This window comes from Emys orbicularis, chromosome 19, assembly GCF_028017835.1.
Source record: "Emys orbicularis isolate rEmyOrb1 chromosome 19, rEmyOrb1.hap1, whole genome shotgun sequence".
In the NCBI taxonomy this organism is placed as follows: Eukaryota; Metazoa; Chordata; order Testudines; family Emydidae; genus Emys; species Emys orbicularis.
The window spans coordinates 12,325,437-12,346,186 of record NC_088701.1 but is presented as its reverse complement, the minus strand read 5'-3'; the positions used below and the strand labels follow the sequence as shown (position 1 = coordinate 12,346,186).

Below are 20,750 nucleotides of genomic sequence, written 5' to 3'. Positions count from 1 at the left end.
CACAAGACCCCAAACCACACTTATGTGTTTAATGTTGTAACAGTACAAAAGGGTTTTATTATCACCTCAGCCCAATAGGCCCAAGGCACCTGCCCTTATCAACACAACAGACTAAAGTTCTATTCCCAATGCTGGGAAGGGTTGTAGGTTTTAACAGTTAGAGCACAAGAGACTGAGAGTCAGGAAACTTGGGTTCTATTCTTAGTTCTTCTGCTGATTTGTGGGGTTACTTTGAGCAAGCTCCTAACCCTCTCTGTGCCTTAGTTTCCCCGTCAGTGCAATGGGGACAGTAATATTGACCCATTTCCTGGTGGGACTGAGAATTATTTAATGTCTGTCTGTAAAGTGTTTTGAGCTTAGACAGGAGGTGCTGGGGAAGGGCAAACAATTATTCTTAGAGCTGAGTCCAAATCATTAAGTGTGCATCTGGATCTGAAATTTTTCTGTGTTTCCATGAGTGTTTGGATCCAGGATTCTGGTTCTGAACTATTATAGAGATCAGGGACAATCATGGAGTTCTGATCCAGATTGGAACATTCCCTGAAGTCGTGTTTGGTTCCAAGGTCTTTGTTGGGTTCTAAGCTGTCTAAGTTGTGCTTCTTCATTATTTAAAATAATGTTTACTATTAATAAAAAAATTATTTTAATTTAGATTAAAAATATAATGGGGAAAATTTTCTAGCTGCATTAAGATTTTCAAGCTCCTTTTCTTTTTTACTGGGCCTTATTTTTTGGCCTGAACAAAGTTGATCCAGTCCCTTTTACTCTATCCACCTCTTGCCAGTATCTCTCTCCACCTGCAATGTTTTATTGTTATTTTTCCTTGCAGGCACATGTCAGACTGACACTCTGGGAAGAGAATTCATCACCTCCTACATGGCGGACTTTGGGAACTCTAGTCAATTTGAAGTGCAAATTACTGGTTATTTTGCCTTCACTTCCGTGTCTGTTTCCATCTCCAATTACACGGGTCATGGGGAAAGGTTTGAGGAGAAGATTATGGTAAATCAGGGAGAGATGGTGTGGGTCAGCCTACCAGACTCAGTGGGAATTAAGGGCACTACCAAGTTCTCCAATGTGGTCCTAGTCAAGGCTGACAAAGATATCTCAGTAGTGTCCGTCAGCAACAAACATGTGAGCCCTGAGACCACTGTGCTGTATCCTGTCTCCAGCTTGGGAAATGAACACTACATAGTGACTCCCTCTACAGAATCCTTAGATAGTTACCCAGAGTTCTCTGTTGTGACGTACCAAGAGCCCAACTCCGTGGAGGTCCATGTGAAAGGCAAGTTACATTACCTAACACAGATCTACTCCACTGGCACCAAACTGGAAATTAAGCTCCTCGCTTTCCAAGGCATCCAGTTACAAGGCATAGCCGATCTGTCTGGCACCAGGATTGTCTCAGAAAAGCCAGTGGCTGTCTTGGTTGGCCAGGTGTGTTTTTTTGATAACACAAAATGCAACCATGTCTTTGAGCAGCTCCTACCAGTTTGCAGCTGGGGTACAACATACATCATTCCTCCCTTACCCTGGCAGAAAGTAGATGAAATAGTCTACATCACTGCTTCCCAGAACACAACTGTGTTGTATCAACTAGGGGAACAGGCAGAGACTGTTACTCTAGTAGGAGGCAGTGTACTCCAGCGTCCTGTCAAGCCCTCGATCCCAGTCTACATCTCTGCTAATGTGGGCATCCAGGTGGTGTTCTACAGCGTGGGCGCAGCTATGTCTAATTCCTCCCACGCCTTCCTGATGAATGTTCCAGATGTTGCCAGTTACTGCCGGATGTATTCTATAAATGCCCAGGAGGGCTTCGAGAACTTTGCCTTGATGGTGGCCAATGCATCAGAGACTGGCGCCATCATCCTAGACAATCAGCCTGTAAGGGATGTGGTGTGGAACCGAGTCCCTGGCACTGAGTTTATTTGGGGCATGCATACGCTTGCACCTGCCATCAGATCCCATGCTGTGGAACATCCCAGCTCTCCATTTGCGCTCCTGAGTGTTGGCACTGCCGCCATGGACAGCTATGGGATTCCAGGTTCCTGCAGGAAGAGTGAGTAGTATGGGTTTTAAATCGATTTTGACCACAGTTTGTGTCCATGCTGCAAAGAAAACAGTGTCACAACCAGGAAGGCAACCATGGGCCTGGTGTAAAGTCTGTTGATTTTGATGGAGCTCCATTGAGTTACACCAGCTGAGAATTTGGCCCAACATGCCATCCTAGGCCACCACTAGCCACAGTTACTTCAGCTGTGTCCATACTACAGAAGCGACAGCAGCACAGCTACGGCGCTGCAGCTGTGCCTCTGTAGCACTGTAGTGTAGACACTTGATACAGCGGAGGAAGGAGTTTTTCTGTCACTGTAGTTAATCCACCCCACCAAGAGGTGGTATCTAGGTTGACAGAAGAATTCTTCTGTCAGCCTAGTAGTGTCAACACTGGGCTTAGGACGCCTTAACTATGTCTCTCGGGGTGTGAATTTTTCACATAGCTAGATCTACCTAAGTTTTAGGTGTAGTCCAGGACTAAGATTGTGCCTGTGTTGCTCGCTGCACCAAACTAGTTTCGTCCCAGCTGATGCAGTTAGGCAGATGCTCACCAGCTGTTCTGAACTGGTTAAGAACTGTTGCACTTTCCCTGCTACATCTGGTTGTAACGCCCTCTGGGTACCCAAGAGAATTTTGTGCCTGATTCTTACTTATGCCACTCCTGTGCTTGCGGCGGGGAATAGAAAGGGTGGAGGAAAAGGTAGCTTTAAGCCACCTTTGTGCTCTCTGCATTATGGGACCGTGCAGGGATGCTGTACTTTATCCTCTGCTTCCCATGGCCCCTGAGAACCAGAAAGTAGCTGTAGCATGGTGCATTCTGACTACATCTTTGATCTGCCTTGCATATGAAGCCAAGATCATGCAGCTGCACCACTTTAGCGTTTCTAGTGCAGACATACCTTGATGAGACTCCGGCCTTTTAGAAGTACAATAGCAGGGTTAGAACAGTTCCTGGGAAGGGAAACTTCTCGACTAGATGTAACAACCGTCATCTTGGTTATCACCAAGGATCAAACCCAGGACTTTGTAACTGTATGACCCACTACTGTTTGAGCTAAGGGATGAACTCCCATAGCTAGGAGCTGTAGCAGAACCAGACCCTTGGTGGACCAGCCCCTAGAGGACACATAACACACACTGAACAATGAGATACACAAAGCTTAAGTGAGTATTAACCAGGTGATGTGTGGACACACACCAGGCTTTTAGAGCCGAATGTATTGCTAACTGATTACAGACTCAGTTGAAAGTTGTCAGATAGACAGGGCTTAAGGGATCAATGGAGTTAAAGGGAGAAAACCCCTGCTGGGTTTAGGTAGATCATCAACTTTGTATTCTGGTAGGAAGAAAGGACGGCCCTTGTGGCTAAAATGCTAGGCTAGGACTCAAGTGATCAAGCGTCCATTCCCAGCTCTGTCCTAGAGTCCCTGTGTGTGTGTGGCCTTAGGTGTGTCACATAGGCCAAGGTTTTCAAAATTGCCTTGTGATTTTGGTTGTCTAACCTGAGACCTTAAAGGGGCCTGATTTTCAGAGGGTGAATGCTCAGCACTTTTGAAAGTCAGACCCCTTTTAAGATGTCTCAAATCACGAGACACTTTTGAAAACCTTAGCCCTGCAGATGTTGACCTGATGTAATTGTCCTGCCTCTCTTTCTGTTGCTAGATGTTCCCTTTAAATCCCTGACTGAGACTCCACAGATAAAAGAGCAGATGGAGATGTGCAAAGATGTCTTTCTGCAGGTACGTCGAAGGGCTTTATTTGGGCTTTGAGGGTTTTCACAAATTGTACACAGAAAACTTTGAGCCTGAAGATTCTCAGCTTATCCAGGGTTTACCACTGACTTCAGTGGGAGCAGAATCAGTCCAACACAAAGTGCTTCTGAAAACTTGACCGTATCATGCTTAGGTGTGTGACGCCCCTACGCACTGTACATCAGAGTTCTGCAGTTAAGGCACCAGCCAGAGATTCAGGAAGTCGGAGTTCGGTTCCCATCTCTGCCCCAGACTCCTTGTGTGACTTTGGGCAATTTTCTCAGTCTCTCTGTGCATCGGTTCCCCACTTGTAGAAGGAGGATAATAATCCTTACAAACCCCTGTTAGGAAGGGAAGGAGAAATTCATTAATATGAATGAAAGCTTCAAAACTATGTGAAATATCAGCGTGTCTGTGGGCTTCACCACACTTAGCCTTAACGTGTCGTAATCTGTAGCATTCCAGTGGGACACCCAGCCAGCCATAGGTCAAAGCAACATCGCTCTGCAGAACCATTAACCTTAATTTTGGGTGGCGTTTCCATGCTTGCAGAAATAACCCATTTCCTCTGATTGTTCTGCAGGGCAGCACCAGTGAATTTTGCTCCTTCATGAAATCAACCGTAGTGAATTTGGAGACCATGTATGCCCAGGACAGAGCAGTATCGCTGCAGGTCAGAGGTTCTGCCCCTACGTGTGTGGGCGCTCTATGGCCAAATGCCCTGAGCACTGGAATAGCAGTCTCACTTTGGGGGGAATTGTAGCTGCTCTTCAGAAAAGGGGTGTGTGTGCGCATGTGCATGCTCTCTACCTTAAGTGGCAGGGGATCTGGGTTCTGTCCCCACTGGTCCTAGGAAGATCCAAATTGCTTCCGGGGGCAACACAGAGAACCTAGATGTCTGCTGATTTGTTGCAATGTTCTCTGGCCCGTACACTGAAGGGACCAGGGCTGAGGAGGGAATGACACAGGGCATTAACCCTACCTTGGCTTCAGCTTACTGTGGAGTCCTGAGCAAGCGTCAGTAGCCTCACTCACTCTGTAAAGGGCTCCCTCTTTGAGAATGCTGCAGTCCCTCTGAGTGGGGAAGGTCACTATGAACCCATATGTCCCTAAGAGGGGTCATTGTTCCCCTGGTAGTCTGAAGAATGTGTCTCATGAACCACTGAAATCCTCCCTCCTTCTCAGGGTGTTTCCTTTCCCAATCCCAGGAAGTTGCTGGCCCCTTTGGTTCTTTCCTGAATGGCTCCACTCTCAGTGCTGGTGGGAACGAGAGCAAGAGGGAGGTGGCCTCTGCCGTGACGTTCCTCCTGCAGAGTGTGGAATTGGCTGCACTGACGGCTGCTTTGAGGTCCCCGGAGATGAAGACCCAGAACTTGACAACAGAGTCTATGGGTGAGGAGGATGGGAGGCTCCCACATCACCTGGTGGTGGCTGTGAGTTAGGGGGTTATACTCATTTTTTCAAGTATGCTCCTCCACTGCTGCCTCGCTGCCCCTCTCTCAGGGTTTATAACCCAGCCATGGGCGGCAGGTGAACGAGCCATTGAGAGAGGCTAGCCCGCGGTCCCTCCCTCTCTGCCCAAGGCCCGTCCCTCCCATTCCACCCCCTCTCTTCCTCTGCAGCCCAGAGCAACCCTCCTCCCCCCAGGTTGCCCCAGCCCCAGAGCGCCCCCAACTGCAGCACCGGGCGGAAGGGCAGGCAGCGTGATGCGGCATGGCCCCCGCCCCAGTGTCCCGAGCCCTGGGCCTTGTGAGCACTGGTCCCAGCCTGCCTGCCCCAGCCCCTCAGCCACGGAAGAGCGGGTAGGGAACTGGAAGCAGGCAGGAGAGGGCCTGGGGACAGAGCATGGGCGGGCCCACTCCAGGGTGTTTGGGGGGGCCATAGCCTTCCCCGGCCTATGCTACCCACCAGCCATAAACCCAGCCCTGGGGCTTTGCAGCAATGGCAGCTGCCTGAGAGGGTTTTAAAAGCAATGCCAATCTCCTGTCGCCACAGGCCGCTGCCATTGTGTCCTCCTTTCACTCCCTGCCCCAGCAAAACCCCTTCCTGCTGCTTCCCCTGCTAAAGCGCAGAGGTGAGGCAGCAGGGAGACGTTGCCTTCTGCCTCTTGGCACAGTGACATCTTCATGGGGACGCAGGGATGATGGATCATAGGAGGTCAGCCAGAGGGGCTCAGGGAAACACAGAGAAATGGAGGTGAGGAGAAAGGGGGAGGGGGTGGTGGGATTCAGAGAGAGTGGAGCTCTGAACCTGCCTTGCCCTTGCAGCAAGAGGCTTTGCCATTTCCCTCCCCAGCTATCGAGACGCTCCTCGTTGTCCCGGCTGCTGGTCCCTGTGATGAGGTCTTCAGGCTGACAGGTCCGGAGGAGACAATGGACATTCACTGCGATACAGTCACCAGAGCAGCCACAGAAGGTACCATCCTGGTGCTTCCCAGGCACTCACCCCTTTAACTAGACACCAAACCCCAGCCCTAGTTCTCCCCTTCCTCTCGCCCCAGGCTGGCTTGCTTGCCTCTGTTATCCTGACCCTGGTGTGGACCTTGTTGGCGGAGCCAGTGTTTCTCAGGCCGTTGAGCTCTGCAGAGCCCTTTATTCCGGGTTGTCCCGCAGCATGAAAACCGAGCAATGGGAGGGGCAGGGAGGAGAGAGAAGCTTTGATAGGCATATGAATTGGTCCAGAGAATGGAAAGATCAGAGATCCATTGGCCCAACAGGTGATGTCCTGATGATGAGCCCAGCTAGACCCCAGGTTGACGTGTGTGACTTCCTGGAATGGAACCAGGATACTATTTACCAATTTTACTCCAATTTTCAGGCCAGTATGACCTAACTGGGACTGGTTCTTAATTCTTTATCACCAGGGAAAGCTCCTCACTAACCAACCCTTCTGCCTCTCCTAACCAAGAAAAACTATGGCTTCACCTTCACCTAGGGCTGTTTACCTAGCTGGATAACGTGCAGTGTGGGGGTATGACTTTTTTTAAAGAGCACTAACATACTGTGCATTTAATTGGTCTGTAGAGACCCTACTAGTGTGCACTAAACGTTCCCTAGTGTGCTTTAATGTACGTTAGTGCACTTTAGGACTCACACTCCCATAGTGCATGCCAATGTTTCGAACACTGAAGCACTTCTGTGGAAGAAGAGGGAGGAGGCAACATATTCTAGTGGTTAAAGCTCAAACTGCTAGTCAGGACGCCTGGGGGGAGGGATTGCTCAGTTGTTTAAGCATTGGTCTGCTAAACCCAGGGTTGTAAGTTCAATCATTGAGGGGGGCCATTTAGGGAACTGGGGTAAAAAAAAAAAAAGTCAGGGGATTTGTCCTGCTTTGAGCAGCGGCTTGGACTAGATGACCTCCTGAGGTCCCTGATATTCTATGGTTCTGTTCCCAGACTTGCTGTGACCTTTGTCACCTGGCTTGCTCTTTCTTTGTCTCAGTGTCCCTGGCTCTATGATGAAGCATCATTTCATGTTTTCAGATCCCGTGGCTGTTGCTTTTATTTCTTACTCCACCCTGGACTCCATCATTGACAAGAGATTTCTCAACGAGGGAGATCTAATTGTTGATGAGAAATTGAGGAGTTTTCACCTGAATTCCAGGGTGGTGAGTGGGGCTATTGGAGATGGGAGGCCCATGAATATCTCCAAACCTGTGAACTTCACTCTGCGCCATAGACAGGTGAGTGTAGATCTTTTTACTTTGCTCTGTGCCCAGGGCTCCAGGTGGTCACTTAAAAGGTATGTCTCCTGCAGGGCATTTGAGTTGTGTTGTCTTTCTGGACTGAGAAACAGTTATCTGAGAAAGAGAGAGAGCTTCTTCAGTCCTGACATGGGGGCTGTTTTGGGGAGGACGTTACATAGGGTTTGCACCAGGCCTGATTGGGTTATGATTCATCATGTAAAATGCTCAGGAGTAACAACTGTCTGGCTCACCCCTTAGAGCAGGAATAATTGGAAGGCAAGTCCCTATAGCAGTGGTCCCCAAACTTTTGAGGGTCACCCCCCCAACCCATTCACGCTCCTCCCCCTGAGCCAGGGCCAGGAGCGGGGCTGCGGCTCGGGGGAGGTGGGGAAGGACACGGACAGGGGTAAGGGGGCTGAGGCTGGGGATGCAGGTGGGGGGTGGGTCTGGGGCCGGGAGCAGGACCAGAGCCATGGCCGGGGGCTGAGGCTGGGGGCGGGAGTGGCGCAGCAACCAGGCTGTGGTGGGGCCAGCAGCCGAGCCCATGGCTAGGTGCAGCTCTGTTCCCAGCCCCGCCCCTGCCCCCAGCCTGGGCTGGGAATGGAGCTGCAAGGGGCTGGGGCTGGGAGTGGAGCCATGCTGAAGCTGGGGACGCTGCCAGACATGGGGCTGGAAGTTGGGGATGCGGCTACTGGTGGGACCAGAGCAGAGCTCAGGGTGGGGAGGGGCTGGGTGGTGCTCCCTCTCTGCCCCCCCATGGTGGCTGACCCGAGGCCTGTCATGTCCATCTGAAGGTTCCTCTGTGTCTCCCTAGGGGCGACACCCCACAGTTTGGGGACCTCTGCCCTATAGATAACAGAGTTCAGGAAAACAGCACGAGATGGTGCCTTCTTTGATAAAGTAATGAACTTGCTAGGGTGCATGTGGATATTTGTGGGCAGGTGTGTGAATGCCTTTAATGGCTCAAATCGGAACTGCAAAATTGTGTGTCATAGACCCTGCAGTGCTCAGAGTTAAGGGAATTACCACTTTAGCTCTGGGATTGGGGGCTTGTGCTATTGGAACTGGAGGATCTCGCTTGTATTTCCACTGCCAATGGGAAGTCCCAAATGGCTGTTAAGTGCAGCACAATGAGAGCCATGAAGCTGTTGGTGAATTCAGGTTTCTTATTGTCTATTAGAGATGTGTGACAAAAGAAACCGTGTTCTCCCCATGATCCAGTGAGGAGGAGGAGGAAGAGGATGATGGTGTTTTTGTTTCCAGGCGGAGGAAGAGGCTCACTGCGTTCACTGGAAATCCATCGCTGGGAAAGGCACCTGGGCTGAGGATGGCTGCACTGTTCTCCACACGAACAGCACTCACACCATCTGCAGCTGTGACCATCTCTCCAGCTTCGCACTCCTTATGGGTCACACCGAAGTGGAGGTATCTCACTGTCAGACTCAGATCAAAGGGCTGGACTCTGAGCTCCTGACCTGGGCAATATCAATGGGAATTTTGCTGAATGAATGCCTGGTAGGAACCTCAGGGTATAATCTGTGGCAATACAGGAAGGGTCAGGGTCAAGGGGGCTGGCCTGAGGTTGTGATCCGAGGCGCCTAGAGCAGCCTACACTGAAAATGCCAAGGTCAGGGCAGGCTGCAAAAAGGAGAGCAGATTCCCCCCAAAATGGTAGTTAACTCTGTAGTTAGAATCACCAACCAGTCACAATCTGTGCTCCGGATCCCCCACACTGGTTATCGAGAAGCTGAAAAAAAGAAATCACACAGCCCCCTTTATTGCATTCCAGTCTCTGGCTGCCAAACAGCAGACAGGTACTGTAAAGTGAGAAGTTACTTAAAACTCTATTCACTTAACAAAATGTTCTTCTGATTCCCAAAGGGGCAGCCACATTGCCAGGGCAATATTAGTTTGGATTAGTGTGGAAAATACCACACTGCCAGCCAATCCTTTAGTATCTAAAACTAAAGGTTTTATTATAAATGAAAAGAAAAGAAAGAGAAGAGAGTTGTTAAATGATCAAAGCAATCTGATACATATGGCTTCAAGGTCCATATATCAGGTTCTTAGCAGCTTTGTTGAGTTTGCTGGCTTGTAAAGTCCCTCTGGAACACATCCAAAGCTTAGATGGGTCTATCAGACCTTTATTCAAAGTTTCAGTTTGTAGAGAAGTTACTGCAGAGGTGAGAAGCAGGATTGAAGACAAAATGGAGGTGATGCAGCTGCCTTTTTATATCCTTGTCCACGTGGCTTGTACTTCCTCTGTCCCAAACACAAGCTCACAGCACACGGGCATGGAAAGGTGCTTGGAGTCCCGTGTCCATAGGCATGTCCCTACATGTCCTGCTGACTCCTAGGCATAGCCCCTCGCTTCTCTCAATAGGTTCATTGTAGAGTCAGTGGTTCTCAAACTTTAGCAACCCGAGGATCCCCATTTTGATTTAATTTTTTTTGCAGACCCCCAACCCCCCCATTCCATCCATTTCCCCCAAGGCCCCACCCCACCTCTTCCCGCCCCAGCTCCACACATGCTCCTCCTCTTCCCTGCTTCTTTCCACTGCCTCCCCCGAGCGCCCCCCATCCCCACCCCTCCCACTTCCCCTCCCTCCCAGCACCTCCTCAATGCCTCTGAACAGCTGTTCCCCAGCGTGCAGAAGACACTGGGAGGGAGGTGGAGGACTTGGTCAGCGGGGCTCATGGACCCCAATTTGAGAAATGCTGGTATAGCTGATTACCCTTGATGGGCCATCAAACAGACTGTATAGTGCTGATGCCAATCTGTCTGGGGGTGTCACCCAGAAACACAGCAGAGATATATCACACACATTTATAACTCATGATGCAAAGAGGATACATACATATAAACAAGATTCTCATACTTAGCAAATCATAACTTTTCTACTCAGATCTTACATGGCATATCTTGTAAGATTCATTGCAATTTTGTAATATTGGTATCCATAATATAAATGTATCAGAGAGGTAGCCGTGTTAGTCTGGATCTGTAAAAAGCAACAGAGAGTCCTGTGGCACCTTTAAGACTAACAGATGTATTGGGTATTCACCCAATGCTCCAATACATCTGTTAGTCTTAAAGGTGCCACAGGACTCTGTTGCATAATATAAATGGTCACCCATATTCCATATAGCGTCACAGGGCTCACTGGTGATTCTCCTTCTGCTGTGTTACAGGAGAGTTACCCACTGATCATCATCACCTACATGGGACTGACCCTCTCCCTGCTGTGTCTCCTCCTCGCCATCCTCACCTTCCTCCTGTGCCGCTCCATCCGCAACGTCAGCACCTCCCTCCACCTGCAGCTCTGCCTCTGCCTCTTCCTGGCCGACCTGCTCTTCCTCACCGCAGTGACCCGCACCGGTAGTCAGGTCTGTTATCCACTTTTATTCTTGGTTTAAAATTGAGCTGTGTCCAGATCCTCTGTCAGCATTTCTAAAGCTCCCCTCACCCCAGCACCTTTTTATACCCTCAGCTGGATGGTAACATTTATTCCATGCTCTTTAGTCCCACAGAAATAATTATCTACTCCTCTCCAAAAGAAATCTCGATGGGTGAAACCAGTCCTTCCCTTTTCTTTGTTGGCTCCATCACTCAGACAAAGGAACCCCCATTTCCAGAGTCACAGTCCCCTGCCTGTCCTCTCTGCCCCCACACTGATGGGCAGATGCAAGACACCTATACCCTGAAGCAGATATAGAGAAGAGAACCTACACTCTCCACGTCTCTCCCTATTATGAGGACCGGGAACTTGTTTATATCCCTGCTCCCTTTCCTAGGATTCCTCACAGTATCCAACAATTTCCATGATTCATTTGGGAACTACAACTCCCAGAAACCATCTTTTCTGAGTGGAGATCAGGACCGGGCTGGACTCTGAATGATTGAAAGGGCCAGCCAGCTTGCCCTTAGACAAGCCCCCCTTAGACTGAAGAACGTATTGTCTCTGGGAGAGCTCTGTAACTGGAGAGATGTGTTAATAAAAAACCCTATGTGATCCTCCTAAAAGTCCCCCCCACCTCCAAATTCAGTATTTCCCTTCCCAGAAGCAAAGTCCCAGAGCTCTGTCTTGTCCTGTCCTCAGGTGGTGTGTGCTGTCATTGCTGGCTTCCTACACTACCTCTTCCTGGCCTGCTTCACTTGGATGTTCCTGGAGGGGCTGCACCTCTTCCTCACCGTCAGGAACCTGAAGGTTGTGAATTACACCAGCGCCAGCCGGTTCAAGAAGAGATTCATGTACCTGTTCGGCTATGGATTCCCAGCCCTGATAGTGGCTATTTCTGCAGCACTCAACTCAGATGGCTATGGGACTCCCCAATAGTAAGTGCCAAGTCCATCCCGAAGGGGAGTCAGGATGTGACTTCCATGCGGTTGCACTGGGGTACACCAAATCTGACTTTGGCTGAGGTCTTTCACTCGTAACTCCACCTGCAATGTGACTGCCAAAGCTGGGACCTTTCCCCCCTCACCAGTAACACTGAGCCCCCAAGGGGTGTAGTTAAAGTGCACCCCAATAATACACCTCCCATGGCTCAGAGTCACTAGTGATAATGAGGATGGAGGCATAAGCCAGCTTGACTCTAGATCCCTGGCTTTTTTTTTTTTTTTTGTGGTACTGGGTGGGCAGGAAAATGTCCTCAATGCTTTGTACAAAGTCCTGACGATCCCCCTCAAATCCACCAAACCCCTGTGTCCCCCACATCACCCAGGGGTCCTGAACTTCTCTACAATGGGATGCATCATCTCAGAGCACCATGGGACATAGCTGTCCAGACTCTGCTCCTTTTTCTCTCTCTCCATGAAGACACCTATTCCATGCCAGTCACTGTAGTATCTGAGCACTAGAGCACTTACACTAGTGTAAATATGGAGTAACTCCACTGGTTTCAGGCCCTCTAAAATCAGAATGTGGTTTTGAGACACTCCAGAACTTTTGAGCAATTCCCTTTGAATCTATATTTACCCTGGAACAATCTGCTTCTCTACCCCAGCAGCCAAAATTAGTAAGAATTCATGTTAATGTCACTGTACCTCTACATCTCTCCTCCCTGTAGCTGCTGGCTCAACCTGAAGAGAGGCTTTATTTGGAGCTTCCTGGGACCAGTCTGTGCCATAATCCTGGTGGGTACCTCACAGAACCACAGGGCCCCTTCTCTTCTCACCTCTGCAACCCTGTGGACTCCAGTGGAGCCAAGAGAAGAATATCTCCCAGAGAATTTAAGATGAAATGTGATCTTCTAGGATTCTTTCATCGACCCCTCTTTGGCCAGTGCAGGATTTCCCCCTAACACAACAGCCTACATTCTATGGAGTCAGTCAGGGCGAATGGGTCGGGCACTGGGTTGTGAGTCAGGAGACCTGACTCTGCCACTGGCCTGCTGTATTAATTTGGGAAGTAGCTTCCCCTCGCTGTACCTCTGTTTCTCCTCCCAGCCTTTGTCTGTCTTGCCCATAGGCACCGAAAAAAAATAGTGGATGCTCAGCACCCACTGGCAGCCAGCTCCCTCACTCATCCCCCCCCGTACCTCCTGCCTGCCAGCAGCCCCACTGATCAACTCCTTCCCCTCCATCCCGCTGCCGCAGTCAGCTGTTCTGTGGTGTGCAGGAGGAGCTGGGAAGAAGGGGGCAGAACTGCGTGGGAAGAGGCAGGGGCTTGGAGAAGGGTGGGGTGGGGGTGGTGGCGGGGCTGGGAACAAGCGGGAGTGGGAAGAGGTGGGGTGGGCACTTGGGAGAAGGGGTCAGGTGGGGGTGGGGCCTGGGGCCAAGCAGGGAGTTGAGCACTCCGGGGCTCGGGGGAAGCTGGCGCCTGTGGTCTTGCCTAGTTATTTTGCAAACAAATGCTCAGGACAGGAGCTGCCCCTTTCTAGGTGTGAGTACAGAACCCAGTGCAGTCTCATTGGAGCCTCTACGTGCTACCATAATATGATTAATAATAATTATGATATGACATTACTAATGCAATGCTGCCATGGAAGCAAGTGGGACCTCTGCCGGAATGATGATAGTTTTGTCCCTTGCCTTGTCCAGCCTGGCCGGTAAATAATCCAAGTGATGGGGGAAGGGATGGTGGATGCAGCGTGGGGAGTTTGAGGATGGAAGGGTACATGTGTTGCAGGAAGGGTACATGTGTTACAAGAGATAAAGGTAGTAAATGTCCTTGCAGATTCCTCCCCATCTCAGGCAGCGGGTTAAGAATTAATTGCAGTCTCAGAATTGAAGGGAATACTCTATAGACGGGATCTAGAAGCTTTGGGCCAAATCACACGGCACTAAATCTGGAATAACTGCAGACTCCATTGGAATCAGTGGAGTCACTCCAGATTCAGATAAGAGCAGAATGTGGCCCTCTGGCTGTAGGATCACATGTGATGCATTGCAGCCCTGCCTATGCCAACAGTTCCCTGCACGGCCTGGGACCAAGATCTGGCAGGGAATGGTGTATGGCCCACCTTGACGAGCAGTCACTGGTCGGCAGCAGTCTGATCCCATAGGACTGTTCCGTGCCTCAGCCAGAGAGACTGGCCTTGGCTGGCATGTTTTACAAGGAATATTTCATGCTGTTTCCACAGATAAATTTATCATTTTTTCTTGTAACCCTCTGGATCCTGAGAGACAAACTCTCCTCCCTTAATGAAGATGTGTCCACTCTCAAAGACACCAGGTAGGACAGCGCTAAATCTACTAGAAGGGTCCAGTGAGCCTCCTGTATGGGGAATTCCTGTGGGATTCCCCACAGATTCCTGCTACCATACAGCTGAGCACATGCCACTGTAGGGTTTCCAGGTTATCTTGGCGACCTTCTACTTGATGAGAGAGTAACAGTCTCACTGCCCAAGGAGCTGATAAACCCTAACTCACATCAGCAGTCCCTTACTCGTGAGTCCTAAAGTTGTCCATGGGACCATCTGCCAAAATAAGGACAATTTGCATGAATAAGGGTATGCTGTATTGGACCTTAAATTAGGCACAGCACAGCCAGGGTGGCAATTGAAGGGTCAGGTTAGGAGAGAGGAGAGGTCTACAGCAATAAAGGATCATCATGGGAGATACTTTTCTGCCATGTGCATCATGTTGGTCCCTGGATGGATATTGAGATGACAGATGCAGTCTGTTCCAAAGCCCGCTGAAGTCAGTGGAAGTAATGGTACGGAAGAGACTGCTAGATCAGTGAGGCTCTTGCAGTAAGTCCTGCGGCACATTCAGAGTGTGGCATGCACGTAATAAGAGGTTGAACCATTTGCTTTGGAAGAGCCACCTGTGGGAGGGGAAGGTGTGTGTGGCGGGATGATGGTTGGGCACAATATTGTAATTCAGATTCATAGGCGTAAGTTGCCATTGTGTTCGTCTTGACAGTAACCGTAAGATACAGTAAAGTGGGTGCCAGCTGTTTTCCCCCACACTGCCCCGAGCCCCCTGACTCAGTCACCACAGGGTCGTTATAACAGGATCTCTCCGTCTGCCTTTATCCAGACTACTGACTTTTAAAGCTATTGCCCAGCTATTCATTCTGGGCTGCACATGGAGCCTTGGTCTCTTCCAAGTTGGCTCAGCAAAAATGGTCATGGCGTATTTATTCACCATTGTCAACAGCCTGCAAGGAGTCTTCATCTTCCTGGTGCACTGTCTCCTCAATCGCCAGGTAATGCCCGTGGCGCGTCATCAGCCACCCAGTGACTTCACGGGCCTAGCAGTGGCCTGGTCTGAGGGTGTTAGTTACATGATGTAGTGACCATGTCCCTTATTCTCCAGGTGAGAGAGGAGTACAGGAGATGGATTAAAGGCACAAGAAAACCCAGCCCCACAACTCAAAATTTTAGTCTATCCGTGTCCACTGTCACTACCAGCACCAAGATGGTAAGAGATCCTCTATTCTGTTCCAATACCAGCATCCAAAAGTCGCATCCATCTGGGTCTGTTGTAGCTCCTGAGGTGCCTTGTCCCCTGAGTGACACATGCTTGTTTTTATCCATCTGAGAACAGCATTGGGAGTCCTAGTGAGATTCAGTTACATCCAAATCAAAGGGGAATCCCATGTCTCCTAGAACCCGGCACAGAACTTCTCCTTTCTTGTGCACCTCCACGTTCCCTTCCCTTTGCTTCTTTGCAAGCTCCATTCATCACTCGCTGTGAAATGGGCTGGGAAGGCGTTGGCTTTGACACACATTCAGGTAATTATCCAATTGGGGAAGCTTGCAAACAAAACCTGGGTGGAAATCTTGTCAGTGCAGATGGGCCATCCCCAACGAAGAGTTAGAACTGGATGGAATTTCCTCTGGCTCCATTACCTGTACTGGGAAAGGATCCAGAAGCTTTGTCTGGAGGGAAAAGTGAAGTCTTATATTTGGAAAAACCTCCCTGCTCCAGTCCCAGCATGAGACGCCACAACCTTTGTCTGGAAGTGGACATTTCTGGTTTATTTAGAGCAGCCTCTATTAACTGGGGCCATGCTCCTCTTGACCTGCTGTTCACAAACAGGGAAGAATTGGTAGGGGAAGTAGAACTGGGTGGCAACCTAGGCAGCAGTGACCATGGGATGGTTGAGTTCAGGATCCTCACAAAAGGAAGAAAGAGTAGCAAAATACAGACCTTGGACTTCCGAAAAGCAGACTTAGACTCCCCTAGGGAACTGATATGTAAAGGAGTCCAGGAGAGCTGGCTGTATTTTAAAGAAGCCTATTGAGGGCGCAGGAACAAACCATCCCAATGTGCAGAAAGAATAGCAAATATGGCAGGCGACCAGCTTGGCTTAACAGTGAAATCTTCAGTGAGCTTAAACTCAAAAAGGAAGCTTACAAGAAGTGGAAATTTGGACAGATGACTAGGGAGGAGTATAAAAATATTGCTAGAGCATGTAGGGGTGTAATCAGGAAGGGCAAGGCACAATTGGAGTTGCAGCTAGCAAGGGATGTGAAGGGTAACAAGAAGGGTTTCTACAGGTATGTTAGCAACAACAAGAAGGTCAGGGAAAGTGTGGGACCCTTACTGAATGGGGGAGGCAACATAGTTACAGAAGATGTGGAAAAAGCTGAAGTACTCCATGCTTTTTTTGCCTCGGTCTTCACAGACAAGGTCAGCTCCCATACTGCTGCACTGGGCAATACAGTATGGGGAGGAGGTGATCAGCCCTCAGTGGTGAAAGAACAGGCTAAGGACTATTTCGAAAAGCTGGACATGCAGAAGTCCATGGGTCCAGATCTAATGCATCCAAGGGTGCTGAGGGAGTTGGCTGATGCAATTGCAGAGCCATTAGCCATTATCTTTGAAAATTCGTAGTGATCGGGGGAGGTCCCGGATGATTGGAAAAAGGCAAATATAGTGCCCATATTTTAAAAAGGGAAGAAAGAGAACCTGGGAAACTACAGACTGGTCAGCCTCACTTCAGTCCCCAGCAAAATCATGGAGCAGGTCCTCAAGGAATCCATTTTGAAGCACTTGGAGGAGAGGAAGGTGATCAGGAACAGTCAACATGGATTCACCAAGGGCAAGTCATGCCTGACCAACCTGATTGCCTTCTATGATGAGATAACTGGCTCTGTGGATATGGGGAAAGTGGTGGCTGTGATATATCTTGACTTTAGCAAAGCTTTTGATACGATCTCCCACAGTATTCTTGCCAGCAAGTTTAAGAAATATGGATTGGATGAATGGACTATAAGGTGGACTGAAAGCTGGATAGATTGTCAGGCTCAACGGGTAGTGATCAATGGCTCCATGTCTAGTTGGCAGCTGGTATCAAGCAGAGTGTCCCAGGGGTCTGTCCTAGGGCCAGTTGTGTTCAACATCTTTATTAATGATCTGGATGATGGGATGAATTGCACCCTCAGCAAGTCCGGAAATGACACTAAGCTTGGGGGAGAGGTAGATACACTGGAGGGTAGGGATAGGGTCCAGAGTGACCTAGACAAATTGGAGGATTGGGCCAAAAGAAATCTGAGGTTCAACAAGGACAAGTGCAGAGTCCTGCACTTAGGATGGAAGAATCCTATGCACTGCTACAGGCTGGTGACTGACTGGCTAAGTAGTAGTTCTGCAGAAAAGGACCTCGGGATTAAAGTAGACGAGAAGCTGGATACAAGTCAGCAGTGTGCCCTTGTTGCCAAGAAGGCCAAAGGCATATTGGGCTGTATTAGTAGGAGCATTACCAGCAGATCGAGGGAAGTGATTATTCCCCTCTATTCGGCACTGGTGAGGCCATACCTGGAGTATTGTGTCCAGTTTAGGTCCCCCCACTAGAGAAGGGTTGTGGACAAATTGGAGAGAGTCCAGCAGAGGGCAACGAAAATGATTAGGGGGCTGAGGCACATGACTTACGAGGAGAGGCTGAGGGAACTGTGGTTATTTAGTCTGCAGAAGAGAGGAGTGAGGGAGGATTTGATAGCAGCCTTCCAGTACCTGAAGGGGCGTTCCAAAGAGGATGGAGCTCGGCTGTTCTCAGTGGTGGCAGATGACAGAATAAGAAGCAATGGTCTCAGGTTGCAGTGGAGGAGGTCTAGGTTGGATATTAGGAAACACTATTTCACTAGGTGGGTGGTGAAGCACTGGAATGGGTTACCTAGGGAGATGGTAGAATCTCCATCCTTAGAGGTTTTTAAGGTCCGGCTTGACAAAGCCCTGGCTGGGATGATTTAGTTGGTGTTGGTCCTACTTTGAGCAGGGGATTGGATTAGATGACCTCCTGAGGTCCCTTCCAACCCTAATATTCTATGATTCTATAAACTGCTACTTTATGGCTTACCTGTGCATGGGTGGGGGAAGGGATTGGGCTTTGTCTACTTTTTTAAAAGTTATTTTCCTGTACGTGATGTCACTTCAGTGGAGGCTGGATGAATTTTGCAGACTCTGCACTATTCCTGAATGAGGACCCAGTCCTGATCCCATTAAAGTTGACTGGAGTTTTCCCATGGGATTGACACTCAATGTATATTTGTTTTGCTGGCAGGTGAGTTGGGGAGAGCCCTCCACTTCATCTCTGTGAAACAATCACCTCTCCAACCAACGATGTTTATCATACAGCCGGCTTTGCTGTGCCAGTGGGGCAGGTGCTTCAGCTGCCATTCTTCATCGCAACTACATACAAAACCTGGAAGGGGAAGCGGGATTGGACCAAATCCTCTCTCTGATCCAAATCCACAACTCCTGAATTCAAAGGCCACCCTAGGGTTGTAGCTGGGTGTCTCTCCCAGATTTAAAGAGACAGATCCCAGGTCAGAGAGCAGTTATTTCTTAGGGAAAGCACACCATGGGGCGGGGCGGGGGGCGGTGCTCGCTTGCTATGTGTGTGAGCTAGCTCTGCTGTTTCACTGTAATGTACAAAGAATAAAATAACCTGCTTATGGACCTTGGTTGCTTCTTTGGTGTGAGGGTTTGCTATCACGGTCGTCCTATCCGGGAAACCTAGGGCCCAATTCTAAAGCCTCTTTGTGCCAATCTGGCAGTGTAAAGGGGCTTTAAAGTGGGCAGAAATGGCCCTGTGATTAGCCCTCCTGTGCAGGAGCCCTTCCTGGCTGCTGTAGAGCTGGCATAAAATCTACATTAGCCCTGCTCCCAGCCCCTGGCATGGGGGTTGTGACTGGTGGGGTGGAGGTGCTACTGAGGGCATGGCTGAAGCACACTGCTTCATGGCTATTGTCTGCTTCCCAAGGCCCAGAAGGATCCTTGAAAACACACTAGTTTACCCCAGCTGAGGACCTGGCCTGTAATCGATTTTCAGCTCCAGCGCTGTCACTGCACCACTAAATGCTCTTCCCCCTTTTTTTTTTTTAAAAGAAAATGTGTTTTCAAACCGTGCTTTCCCCAAAACACTATGAAATTCACTGATGTCATCTTTCCATAAGAAACTTCTCCAAACTGAGAGCAGTGACTGTGTCAGCCCACTTCTGTTTGCCAGTACTTATTTATATTATCTTGACACGTACAGTCCCACTATGCTTGGTGCTGTACATACACACAGTAAGAGACAATCCCTGTCCCAAAGAGCTTACAAGCTAAGTAGACAAGATGGACACAAGGTGGGAGAACAGAAGTATTATTACCCCTGTAAGGCTACGTCTACACTACGGGGGGGTGGGGGGATTGATTTCAGATACGCAAATTCAGCTACGGGAATAGCGTAGCTGAATTCGACGTATCTGATCCGACTTACCCTGCTGTGAGGATGGCGGCAAATCGACCGCCGTGGCTCCCCCGTCGACGGCGCTTACTCCTACCTGGGCTGGTGGAGTACGCGCGTCGATTCAGGGATCGATTATCGCGTCCCGACAAGACACGATAAATCGATCCCTGAAAGATCGATTTTCTACCGCCGATCCGGGCGGATAGTGAAGACCAGCCCTTAGACAGCGGGGGGACGGGATCAGGTGACTTGGCTAAAGTCACATAGGGAGCCTGTAGCAGAATCAGGAACTAAATTCAGTTCTGCTGCCTTAGGATGGTTTTTTGGTTAAGACGTTGGACTTTTGCCATATCTCTCCTATCTCCTCAGCACCATTCAGATATTCAGCTGGTGAAAATCAGCTTTGTCGTTCTAAGGAGATGTTGCCTAATGGTCCCTGTAGAGTCAGGTGTGTGGAAGGGTATCAGGCAGTGCAGCGGTCTTGCTCGCTTTGGAAGAGCTGCAGAAAAAGTGGCTGTGAACTTCCAAAAAGGAGGTGTGCTCAGGGCCTAACTCAATACAAGTTTTTCTAAAAATAGATTTAAGTTGCACCTCTTTCACTGCACATTGGCCCTTGGCGGTAATAGGGGCTGGGTTGAGATGTAGCTGCACAATGAACTGTTGATTAATGTAGGTCTCAGCTCTCTGCTTGAGCTGCAGGATGGTCACGTGGCTATGACCGTGGAGTGGGATGGCAGATCTGCAGTCTGTTCTTGGCTCTGCCAAAGCTGTCCCATATGTGGAAGGGGTATGCAGTGCATGACATTGAAATACACACAGACACCCCATGGATTCTGGGTGTGGAGAGGGTGCGTTAAGATTAACCAAGACTCCGAGCCAATCCGTGTGAAGGGCAAAAGGTTCCCCAATTGCAAAAGTGCTCCTGGTGCCATGCCTCATCCTCGTGGTGGATCCAGGTTCTGCCTCCTCACCAGACGTCCTCATCAGATTCAAACTTAATGGGTTCATGGATTTCCTCCAAGCTCAGGAGCTGTGCGTCCTGCTTTAACTGACCTGTGGATAAAAGTGTCCTCCTGCCTCCAACAAAACATCTCCCCTTTTACATGACTAACACGTCTGACATATTAGCCGG

At 49.5% G+C, this 20,750-nt stretch overlaps 1 protein-coding gene across 1 annotated transcript; it reads left to right on the top strand.

Annotated features, from left to right (window-relative positions):
* Positions 1 to 876: 876 nt before the first annotated feature.
* LOC135891990 (adhesion G protein-coupled receptor E3-like) lies at positions 877 to 20,666 on the top strand. Its single transcript, XM_065419670.1, has 15 exons — positions 877 to 2,059; positions 3,718 to 3,794; positions 4,390 to 4,479; positions 5,015 to 5,198; positions 6,102 to 6,221; positions 7,288 to 7,493; positions 8,754 to 8,915; positions 10,683 to 10,877; positions 11,591 to 11,826; positions 12,561 to 12,627; positions 14,076 to 14,167; positions 14,977 to 15,145; positions 15,256 to 15,360; positions 19,988 to 20,066; positions 20,575 to 20,666. Exons 1-15 carry the CDS (start codon positions 877 to 879, stop codon positions 20,664 to 20,666), a joined length of 3,057 nt encoding a protein of 1,018 aa, XP_065275742.1.
* Positions 20,667 to 20,750: the final 84 nt, after the last annotated feature.